Source organism: Astyanax mexicanus, chromosome 24, assembly GCF_023375975.1.
Source record: "Astyanax mexicanus isolate ESR-SI-001 chromosome 24, AstMex3_surface, whole genome shotgun sequence".
NCBI lineage: Eukaryota > Metazoa > Chordata > Actinopteri > Characiformes > Acestrorhamphidae > Astyanax > Astyanax mexicanus.
Window position 1 is genome coordinate 15451231 of NC_064431.1, and position 12588 is coordinate 15463818.

The 12588-nt window shown below is 36.4% G+C and overlaps 2 protein-coding genes across 2 annotated transcripts; both read right to left on the reverse strand.

The window, feature by feature from the left end:
• Positions 1-1032: 1032 nt before the first annotated feature.
• On the reverse strand, positions 1033-9106 carry LOC125787541 (homeobox protein Hox-C4a-like). Its single transcript, XM_049471903.1, has 3 exons — positions 7039-9106; positions 3146-4487; positions 1033-2388 (listed from the first exon to the last, which is right to left on the reverse strand). Exons 2-3 carry the CDS (start codon positions 3549-3551, stop codon positions 2078-2080), a joined length of 717 nt encoding a protein of 238 aa, XP_049327860.1. The 5' UTR covers positions 3552-4487; positions 7039-9106; the 3' UTR covers positions 1033-2077.
• Positions 9107-9715: 609 nt separating this feature from the next.
• Positions 9716-12243, reverse strand: LOC125787543 (homeobox protein Hox-C5a-like). The gene is made up of 2 exons (XM_049471906.1): positions 11087-12243; positions 9716-10155 (listed from the first exon to the last, which is right to left on the reverse strand). Exons 1-2 carry the CDS (start codon positions 11490-11492, stop codon positions 9941-9943), a joined length of 621 nt encoding a protein of 206 aa, XP_049327863.1. The 5' UTR covers positions 11493-12243; the 3' UTR covers positions 9716-9940.
• Positions 12244-12588: the final 345 nt, after the last annotated feature.

The following is a 12588-nucleotide window of genomic DNA, read 5'->3' on the forward strand; positions in this document are numbered from 1 at the left end:
ACTTTTTTGTAAGCCACAATAGCCTTCTGAAAACAAAAAAATTGTTAATGTTATGATTATGTAGCTTGATGTTGATATGCAAAAATATAATTTAAGATATTTCACTTCCACGCTGAAAGTTTGACCCGTTTTTCCACACTCTTCGTTATAGGGTTATTAAAAATATTTGACACATAGCTTTTATTAAACAACGGTTATTACAAATTGTTGTTTATTGTTTAATTAGAAGGGAATTCGAAGATTTAGGAATTAGATGTAGTCTAAAATAGTCGATGTTGTAAAAGTGTATTAATATCATAGCACACTCATATCATAGCATTTTCTTTTATTGTAGTGTTAAACGTGGTCAGCCTGTCTTAAGTAGGGTCCTTACCCTGGACACCAACTTATAAACACCAACATATAAACCCTTAAGATAATGCGTTGATGATTGACAATTAGTGTATCGTTTTAAAGATCTAATTTTACTCACATGGAAAAAAGGTATACGTAAAAATATTTGTATGTTATTATTATATTATTTACAATTTCTTAATTTAATATAAACTCCATGTGTGTTTCTAATTCAATGCTTTTGATGCTATCCAAATATATCCAAGACCTGATTTAGGGATTTTCTATTATATAAATCTACACAGTATGTCTGGAAGCTTTCTTAAAAAATGCCGCCCACACGCGCGCACACGCGAGCGCATACCATAGTCATTGTAGGGTGTGGGTTACGTCTTTAAAAAGGTCAGCACCCATTAGCGGAGGACACTTGGCCTCGCTGTGAACCCTAGTCCTGATCATCTTCTGCCTGAAGAACTTTCAGGCTTGCTCTCTTTACGTTGTTTATATTACTTAGGAACTACAAAAGTTTCAGTCGTGCTAGCTTAAGCTATATAATAATAATAATAATAATAATAATAATAATAATAATAATAATAATAATAATAATAATAATAATAATAACCAATGTATAAATAAAAACACTATAAAATACGCAAATATATTTGTATAGAATTGGTAATCTTCCAAAATGAGCCAATCTCAGTTTACAGTAAAACTGTTTTATTGATCACAATCATTTGCATCACAAAACACTACTTAATTTACACTTTACAAGTTAAAGCACAATCTAATAAACAGAAAATAAAAATAAGAGTCCTCTCCTATGGCATCCGGTTAATTGTGGTCACATCAGACAATACTGATACACGATGTTTTTAATATTTTCATTTAGAATTTGAAAGAAGTGTAATAAGTTGAATGAAACTATATTGTCTTTACACCCTGCACATTTTTTAAAAACAGAAAAAGGGATGATTTGAAAAGTTCTCTTAATTTTTCCCAGAAACAGAGTTTATCCACTAGGCCTACCACATCAAAACTGTGTTTAAAGTGAGCAGACTCTCACGTTGAAGCTCTCGAAATTTCGATATGTTAACAATTTATTTATACACCCCTACAATTTATAAAGATACTACAGAGCATTCTTCCAGCTATTACATAGAAGAACCACGAAAAAGAACCACTTTTCGCCCACAAAGTAGAATGTTTTAAAGAGATGTAAGTAAAGAACCTTGTAAATATTAAATAAGTATATTAAAGGTTCATCACATCTGTCACCTTTATAAAAAAAAAAATCTATTTACTTTCATGGCATCTGTTAGAAACACTGTGTAGCATCTTTATTTTTTGAAGTGTGCCAAAAAACCTCAAATAAACATGAGATGAATTTTATAAATGCATCACACTGTGCATGTTGGCGGATGTTTGGTGGAATATCTACAAAACTACGTTTTCAAGTTTCAATAAATAAAAGAGCTATAATAAATACGTTAAAAAAATAAATTAAACCCTGCTAGCCGAACAATCTTGAAGGTAATTGGGAATAAAATCATTATCATTCCAAATGTACAGCTTTACTAATATGGAAAAAAACAATTTAACCAAAACGAACACATGAACCTTTCGTGCTGGTCGATGTATAAAAAGAATAGATTTGTATAAATACTATTTGTTCTTCCTTGAGTCCATAAATGATCCCCGTGCCTATAGTCTGGTATCTGGGACTTGACCGGTTGAGGATCCGCTACTGGTCCGGGGGGGGGGTTTGCGCTGCAGCGTTGGGCGCCGAGCTGGAGCCAGAATGGGAAGCTGAAGATGAAGAGGGTCGAACTTTGGTGTTGGGAAGCCTGTGGTCTTTTTTCCACTTCATCCTGCGGTTTTGGAACCAAATTTTGATCTGCCTCTCGGAGAGCACCAGGGCATGGGCGATCTCGATGCGCCTTCTCCTAGTGAGGTAGCGGCTGTAATGGAACTCCTTCTCCAGTTCTAGAACCTGCTGACGGGTGTAGGCGGTGCGGGACCGTTTGGGTTCACATCCACTATAGCAAGAGTTCACTGGGAAATAGAGGGAGGGGAAAAAGGGAAATAGAAAGAGAGAAAAAAGAGAGTAAAATGATGAGAATGTGTCTAGAAACGCACTCCATCTTTTTTATTGTTGTTTGCATTCCATACATTTTTAAATAAAGGTGGGTGGTGAAAAGAGTGCCAGCCAGATATGTCATTGAGATGAGCAATGGGAGCGAAGAATATTATATTTTGATTCAAAAACATCTCACCTGATGTAAAGTGTGAGATAAGAAGTTTTCCACGCTCACATATTATAAACACGCTTCATTGCAGAACCAAACGTGATTCTTTGTGTTTTAGGACTGGATGTATTTTTGTATTTTTTTTCTCAGTACCAACCTGTTATACCTGGGCTCGTTTTGTTGTATTCTTATAACAAGTGGGATTTTATGGTTTATTGAAATTGCAGATGCAAATTCTTAGAGACTCTTTTGCCACATCTTGGTCTCCTCCAACCACCTCCTCCACCTCCTCCACCACCTCACATACATAACGGAACAAGCTGCCCAGACTATTGCCTCTCCTGCAAAATTTATGGTGGGTGTAATTGCCAGCGCTTGGTCGTAAATCCGCCTCGCTTGCGTTGCTTCAAAGAACTCCTCTTCTACAGCCCTGACGGCGTAGCCAGCGCGACTGGTAATGGCAAGCAATCGAGGCAAAGTAATGGGAAGGGACTAGGGTAACGAGACGCATTAAGAAAGAAAACTACAGGACAGCAATAACGCAATAACGATGCCATGCCTACCCGCACTGACGTGAATCTTCTTCATCCAGGGGTAAACCACCGGTTGTTTAGCCCCGGCCGGGTTGGCGGGCACTTCAGAGTTGGCTTGGCTGCAGGCTGGTGGGGCAGTAACCGTCGCAGTAGACGGGGAGGTCGGAGCCGCCTGCAGGTCCCCCTCGTGGGCAAGCCCGTGTCTTTGTTGAGGTTCGGGCTCGGAAATGCTTTCACATTCATACTGACTCCCCTGATAGCCCACCACACGCTGAGGGTACAGCTCCTGGCGCTGATGCTGGTAACCGGCGTCCCTTGTACGTCTGTAATAATCAGGGCTGTGGTCAGTAATGTAGTTGTTTTGTGAATATTCCTCGCAAGGAGGAAATTTAGGGTCGATGTAAGTAGACTCCATCAAATACGAGCTCATGGTCATTAATTTCGGGAGGGAGAAATAAATTTTCCCACCTTTGTCGTTTTTCTGCTCTGTAAAGCCCTCCTACCATCGAGGGGACCCCGTAAAGTTACTGGGACCACGTGACGTAAGAGTCCAATGGTAGACGATGAGGTAATTCCCGGACACGGAAGGCAGTGTTTACCTGTTTTTTTATTTTTAATTGTCTACTTGAGGATGGTAGAGCTTTTTTTTTTTAAATAATAAACATTCCAAAACCAACTAAAACTAAACGTCCTGGGACTTTCGACTTTTTCCTTTCTGGACGTCTCACAAATGTTGTTAGCATAGTCTTTGGTATGTTTTTTTTTTTATAAAACCATTTTACTAAGCAATAGGTTATATGTAAGGCAGCTATTTTATTTACTATCCAAACTCACCAGTGACACTTGTCTTTTTATGTCGCATTTGTAAAAGAGATATCGCTGATTTCGTCATTTTATAAATCATGTTAAAATAACACAGTTTGATTATTAACTGCAATCAGTGTATATGGGGTACGACATTGCTTAAAGGGTTCTACCTTAATGGTATTTCCTTGTTACAGCCCATCACGTAAAATATAGCATTGCCTATTATCTTGTGAAATCCGAACATATATTATGACAAGAATATTTAAATTTAAAACATTTTAGAAAATGCGTAACGCAGTGAAATTAATATTGTCCCCTTTCTTTTCCATCATTCCAATAATTAAGTGCCTGATGTTATACAAGCTGTTTCTCTGATTGCTCGTGGTCCACAATCGGCGCAAATTGTGAGATCTGGAATCGCCCATGTATTCCCGTAGACGCGAATTTGCGGTTGTTAAGATGCCACACAAATTCGGTTCTACAGGGTGCATATAGACGACGTATAAATAGATACACAATCAAAGGGACTACAAACAACCCCAGCCTGACAAACAGTATAGAATATCTGTGTGTGTGTGTGTGTGTGTGTGTGTGTGTTTGTGTGTATGTGTGTGTGTAAGAGAGAGAGAGAGAGAGAGAGAGAGAGAGAGAGAGAGAGAGAAAAAAAGAGAGCAACTTACTATAAAATATACACATTTATTCTTATTTGCTGTTTTTTTAAATTGGCTAACCGTCATCTAGTATAAAAGTAAATTATTTGTATATGTGCACATGTATAAATAAATTAATTCAGAGTCTTCGTTTTGAATGAAACAACAAATATAGAATATCAGTGAACCTACACGTGTCTTTAGTTCATATGGAACGTTCATGATGATAAAGTGGTGCCAATTCTTTACAAATACAGTTTTCATTGTGGTCTATTTTTTGCCGCACAGCCCCTTGCACATGTATACCGCCACCATTTTAAGTATACATGATTTTTAAACATGATGTAGCCCCAATGTAGCCCGTAGAAAACTATTTATGATCATGTAATCAAGTAATAACGTTCTGTGAGAGAGCTTTTAGAGCTTTATAAGTCTACTTCCATTTACCACTATTGTGTACAAATCTGATGCGGATAGGTTTTGATTAATTTTATACTAAAACTCAGTAAATGTCTTTTGTTTATATCGGTGTATTTAATATTGTGCTGATTTAATAAACATGTAATATGTATATATATATATATATATATATATATATATATATATATATATATATATATATATATATATACATATTACATGTTTATTACGTATACATATATATATACGTATATATGTATATATACGTATATATATACGTATATATATATATATATATATATATATATATATATATATATATATATATATAGTGAAGATCCTGACCTTTACTTTTAATTTAATTAAAAACAACAGAAGAAATAGACTGAATTTCTGCAATATACAGAACTTATATTTTAGATGGCTTATTGGTGAAATCTCTCAAATCAGTTGCAAATGCTTTTTCATATACCCGTCCATAAATCTTAGATGCCAGGGATGTTGCAACCCCATCCCCCATTTCCCTCTCTCCTCCCTCTCTCTTGCTGAAGGCATATTTTAATATTAGACAGCCTGACCGGCGTTTCACCCCGCCATAAGATTTGTTTCAAAGGCTCTCTGCCAGGAAATTATTGATGAGACACCGTCAATGAAATTTGTCCCAATACAAATGCCATTTGTCCTGCACTCACTAGTAGGAGGTTTTACCGAAGGTGAATGTAATCTTCATAAGCCTTTAGGTCATGATCTTCACTATAGTTTACTTAATAGAAGCTTTGTGGTGTTTTAGTCTAGACTTTAGTCTAAATCCTGCTCTTATGTGAAACTGATTATACGACTTCCATAGTTCATTTTCTATCTGGCACCTTCTTCACTCTCATTAATAGATCGGCTTCTAATATCTGGATTTCAATGATCTGAACTGAATGAACTCCAACAGAGTTCAACTGAATCGCATTTAATTCGTTTTTTGTTCAGAGCTGCCTTTCGCTTGTGCTCATATTGAATTTATTTTATGCTCAGAAATGTGCCCCTTTGTGATTATAACACTATTTCAATGTGTCGTAAGAAAGGACAACACGTTATTAAACTCCTTGGCAGTGCTAATCCATCACTGGTCAGTTTTTAAGAAGGATTCTTATTGTAATAAATGTTGCTTACCAAGCAGTATGGATAATTAATTTCATTCATTACATTTTGTAGTTTTCACTTTTTAACTAATCATATTTTACATACTTTGAGTCAGTTGGCCTTTAAATTGCGTCCAAATGTATTTTAAGGGAGCAATAAAAATGCTCCAAAAACGCCAACATATTTTTGCAAAATTAAATTTGTCATAAAATTATGTAATTTTGGACATATGATGTTTTTGAGTGACAACTACAATAAGAATACACAACGTCCTGAAAATGTTAATTTTGCTAGTTATTATTATTACTGTTCTAAAACACATTTTTATTTATATTAGTTATAGCATTATCCTGATTTATTTAGCTGGTGTTCATATTATACCGATTGTTATTATGCGTCCAAATTATATCAACACGGGTCAAGCAATAATTACTTTGTATACAATGTTCTTAACATAAAAAAAAGTTTCTCCTCAAAAGAAGGACAATCGTTCCAGTTGTACCGTCTCGTCTTATCTGGCTAGCAAAGGTGCTAATTACCTTTCAAAGGAATCTGCAATCTAGCTCATCAAGTACTGCAGTTGGTATGAAAAGGTGTTTGCACACAAAGCGTGTACAGCAGGAACGTGCATTTCTTTTCAATTTTAAAGATAATAATACACATAATCTCCCATTTGAAAGCATCCCACCACATTTGACCAAGCAAAAGCACAACGACTTGAGGGTACACTGTCGTAAAGCTTTAACACGATTAAACAGAACCCTACAGGGCTGCCTGAAAGCCATTAGCGCCAAAAATAGCCAAGCTTTTCTCAAGGAAACATTAAATTAGTGCATTAATTAAGGTCCCTCAGGGTGACAGTGCGGCAGGTGTCTATTTCATTACAAGCTTTGAGAAATAAGATTATTAACTTACTGCACCGTGTGGGAGCCATTTGCTGGAGTCCAGCAAGAAGCGCGCGGAGCATTTGGAGCAAGTCAATCCCCACCAGACCGGAGACACCACTCAGATAGACCAGCCGCTCACGACAATTAACGCGTTTGATGTAAATATATTGAGGGCTTTGTCAGTTCTGCCTAACCATAAAACTTACTTTAATAGCGTCACGTGCTGGCCGCGAGCCACTCACGGTCATTGCCCTTAGGCCCTGTGTTTCATGCAACCTCAAAAAGTTGAAAAAGTCAAAATAAAAAAGGTGAATACCCGCGCTTTGTGGAAGAAGGTCAGTGGTTAATAGGAGATACTGTAGAAGAAGTTTTGATGTTGTTCGACAGTGTTCAGTAAACCCTTGCAGATTTTTACAGCGATGGTGAGTAGACTACGTTTAACGTTTTTACCTGTGTAGTGTAACCTATAGTCTAAGCGTGGTGTGTTCTGGTGGCTCTGGCGGTGAAAGATGGTATCCTTGTCTCCTGTCTGTTTGTGGAATGCAAGCTTCTATTATTTTGTTATGGTAGGATTCTGTCAAACGTCGTTTTTTCTTTTTGACGGTTGGTTACACTGACTTCCACTGAGAGTTGTGTATTTTGCCTTTGTATATTGCATTAGAACAGATGAAGGTAACTATAAATACATTCAAATACAGCGACATTTTTAATTAAAGAAAGCAGTGGAGATCTTGTAAGCTAGTCTGTAGAAAGCAACTCGCTTCCAGATTTCTCCTGGACGCCACAGCCAGGACCCAAATGGATGTGTTCAATTCCATTAGAAGATCACCAGATTTAACATTAGTAAAAACTTTAACAAGCCAGCTATTGATATTATCAAAACATATACATAATATAGGCCATGAGGAGATATTTAAAGATTGAATTGGAGATTGGGTTGAATCAACATATTAAATCAATATTTTTTGTATACATGTTATTTGAATAATTGTAATATTAATATTTAGTGCACAAACAAACACTTAGAAAAAGTTTCCAGTTGAAATAAAAATATAGTCTAGGCTTCATTTCTGTCTGAAAAACCCATCCCTACGGTTCAGATTAGAAGCTTTTATATGCACTTGCAGGTCTCTAAAACATTTGCACAGTAATGTAAAATATAGGGTGTCTCGAAAGCAAAAAAACACCTATGTAAAGTAAAAATTGTTTGGTTATGCACTTTTGGACACTAGGAGACATGGCCTAGGAGCCATAGCTTGTGCTAAAACTGCATTACCGTCTGAAAAAGTATTTCCATTTCGTATTGCTCTTTCTTACTTTTGAAACTTTCTGTATATATAGACCAAATGTCCAGAGTTAAATTTTCATAAAAAATTACAAAACAATCGATCACATTTTTAACTTGCATAATTATATTGCTAACTATTGTTTTAAATATAATGAAATACATTTGTAAATTGAAAAAATGTTATCAGAATTTTCCTCTGTGTTAGTTATAAACCTGTAGAACAGCCCATAACACCATTAGACTGACTGCAAAGTCTTGGTTACCTTTGATTTATGTTAATTGCCGTAGTTTTAGTTTTTTTCTTTTTATATCACATACTTAGCTAACGTAGTCTCGTGCGCAGGAGCGAGCTGCACACACGCATCAAAGGCGAAATGGCAATGTGTCAGGGTAAGGGCTATCTCCGTTCCCATCTGTTTCGTTAGACAGGAAACAACTGTCGTCGTTTTAGAGGTGCTAGTCAAAGCCATAAAGTTTTATTACGCGTCAGGGCCGTAAAAGTTTTACAGGCATCTGTACTGTAAACAATTACTAAGGAAGTGAAGGGCCACAGGGAGGCCGGACCAAAGCTGGACTATGACTGAACAGCAGAAATCCCATAACCCTTGGATGTAGTGTAATGCGTGTTCCGCTACTGTCTATAGGCTTCTTTACTAATAAAAGGCTTAAAACTACAATATAAACAACATGAGTAAAATATGGTGATAATAGTATAAATAATAATATTATAATAATTTAAATTAGTTTTTAGCGTTTTATCAGCAATGGGGGACGATTCATAAGGGAAATATTTACTTTTGAATGCCTACAAATTGTTTATCTTAATTTTTATGCATTTAACTAGCAGACCTGTTGAACCCAAACACCACACACCATTTAGCAAGCAAGAGTCCAAATAATGTTTATTAAATACTTACTAAAAAATCCCACATCCTGGATAATTAGTGCATCTTTGTTTTGTTTCTTTGCTTAGCAGATCCCGTTGCTTTATTAAATAATCCAAATATTTAATTTCAATTATTCCACTCAAAGTCCACGTGTACAAGAAAGTACAATAAATACTTAAGGTCCTAACAAGCATGTAACAGGTACCAAACTTATTGAACACACATTTTAAACAAATATTTCTGTCAGTGGAGCAGAGTGTCAAGAGCTGAGGTGTGCTAGTCAGTTGTGTTTTCTTTACAAATAAAATGCTACTGGATTATGTGTAGAAGTGTACATTCTTATATTAACTTCACCAACAAAACGCACATCTTTACATGTGTGCATTTTTATATATCTATACACAGTCATACACAGGCAAGTTTGCATCTCCGTTTTTTCACTTGGAATAATTTGAATCTGGCTGGTGTATTTTACATTTACACATTTTCATTCAACAATAGAAATGCTGCAACAACTACTTGAAATAAAATATTTTACATTGCCTTTTATTTCAATTTTTCCCCATTATTGTAATGTGTCTGATAAGGAAACCTTGAATGAGGTTTTACAGCAAAGATTTACTACTTCAGTGCTATTTTTCACCCCAATAGTACACAAATCAAAGATAATACATACAAACAAACACATATAAGACATTTAAATCCACATAAGCACATTTATTCTCGAATTGGAAGCTGTGATAAACTCTGTCCACTCAGAACGGCTGTTTAACTTTTGGCTTGGAATCCTTCTTCCACTTCATGCGACGATTCTGAAACCAGATTTTGATCTGCCTTTCATTCAGACACAGGGTGTGGGCGATCTCGAGGCGCCTTCGACGAGTGAGATATCGGTTGAAATGGAACTCTTTTTCCAGTTCCAGGGTTTGGTATCGCGTGTAACTCGTCCTCGGACGTTTCCCATCCGATTCTGGAGTGGCACCAAAATAAGATATAGAAACAATTTTAACCGGGTCTAAAACAGGCCAAATATGGAGGCTCATGTGTACCATGCAATCGCTGTTCATTTAAATATCTTAAAATACCGTTACACACCTTATTTTCCAAGTTAAAGATGTTGAATAGTTCTAAATGAGAATGAACCTCCTAGCACGCCACAAACATATCAGTTTGGTATAGTCACTGTCACTGTCCCTGTTTTACACTTACATTTTTATATTTAGAAAAAAAAATACATTGTATCATGTTGAATGAACCAGTAGAACACTTTTTAAATTATTCGAATAAGTATATATTTTTAAACTGACCTCGACTGAAAGAAAATATTTTTTTCTTCTGTATAAAGTGTTTTTGCGTGACAAGGACAGTGTTGCGGAAATAAAAAATGTCATTATTTATTAATTCATATCGGTGAACTAAAATGAAGGAAATGGAGATGAAGATTTTTAGGCTTATTTGTTTGACAGCGATTTTATAGTAAAGTGGGCACTGAAGAACATTTTAATATTGGCAGTAGGATTAATACAAACACAATTTGTTGGTTATTTAAACTGTGCTAGATATCTTAAAAGTTTGTCCACAGTTATTTCTGTGAACAAACAACTGAATATTTCTTTTCAAACACATTAGAATTTTGGTGGTGCGGTTTGTTTCCTTTATCCAATTACTGCGTCATAAATTTGGTCCGAGATCGTCTCCTCGTCGTAAGCGGACAGTTTTACGAGCAATTGAAGCCTTTGTCATAAAATTTACGACTGCCAGTTTTATTATTTCCGAACGCTCTCTATAAAACTCAAGGGAGGAAAAAAACACAATGAATGAAGAAGGGATGGGAAAAGCGACGATGGAGCGAAGTGGGAGTGAGAAACTACACCTCGGTGCAACAGTAGGGAAAACTTTACCGTGGCTCATGTGTAGTTTAGTCATCCAGGGGTAAATCTGGGGCTGTTGGGAGCTCAGTGGTGCCTGACGAGCTTCACACGTCGCCTGGGCGGATCGGGACGGTCCTGGTTCGTTTTCCAACACGCGTTTGGTTCTTCCCTGGGCTTTCCCACATTCCAGGCTAAGAGTGCTGAGACGTGGGACACTTGGAGCCTCGATGGGCGGCTCGCGGCTCGTGCTGCCCGGCCGACCGGAGCCCATGTCCTCCGGGGGCTTGAAGCTCCACTCTTCCCTGAACTTGAAGGAGCCACAGCGGTTCTCAGCAGAACCGAATCCACAGAGAGGTGACGAGGAACCATGAGAAAAGGAGGACGATGCATGACTTGATTTGTCGAACCACGAGCCGGAAACGTAAGAAGTCATCATCTCGTGGTCGAAGCGTAGCAGAAAAGGAACATTTATGCAGCTGAATAAGTGCGTGCGGAAGTATGTAGTTGTAGTTTGTAGTTGGTAATAGTTGGCAGTTTGACAGCGTTATTGCATTTGTTGTTATAATGTTTGATTTGTGGCTCTTTTTGAACACGAGGGCTTTATACGCTAAAACCAGCTGGATTTATAGATGAAGGCTTTTTCTCTTTTGCCCAAATATGGATCGTTTTAAGGAGATCACGTGCGCGTATCGTCCAGTCATAAATTTGGTTAGATCGTACCAGCAGGTTATTGATGGAGGTGGGCAAAACATTTGATAAGTTGGTAAAGGGGACACGGTTGGGGGTTGGTGGGTGGATGGGTGGGGAGTTGGTGAAAGAGAGAAACAGGACCAAAGACCAATAGCGTCATCTACTGCTTAAGCCTGCACAGGGCAAGTAATTCCCATGTAATTTCTAAATAGTTTGCTCTCCTGTCAGCATACTCTTAAAAAATAAAAATAAATTTCTTTAAAGGAAACTACACACAAGAGCCACATATGGTTCCATAAAGAAACGTAATTGTAAAAAAGAAAAAAATGTATGAGCTTAAAAGGTTGAATAAACTTTGACTTGATGTAAAGGATCTTGGCAATTCTCTTTTGCAAAGAAGATTTTATAGGAAATCAAAGTAGTTCATATACAAAGAACCCTTAGCAGCACCGTAATAATAGTTTGAGAGTGCATTACTGCTGGTCAGACTGTATAAGATAAACACGTTTCAAGATATTACAAGATAAATATTTTCCTTAAATAATTATTACTATATATATATATATATATATATATATATATATATATATATATATATATATATATATATATATATATATATATAATTTAGATTTTTGGAAATGTCTACTGTATAAATGTATAACACAACTGGTTTTATTAATTAATATTTGAAATCTAACAAAATATTCGTATTTTTAATAGTTAAAAAGATTTACTGTTTTACTCACCATGGGCGACTATCCTAATAAAAACAAAGAGTGAATTAAGGTTTATTGGAACATTTTTTTCCATATTTTCTTGCAATTAACTGAACATAGTAG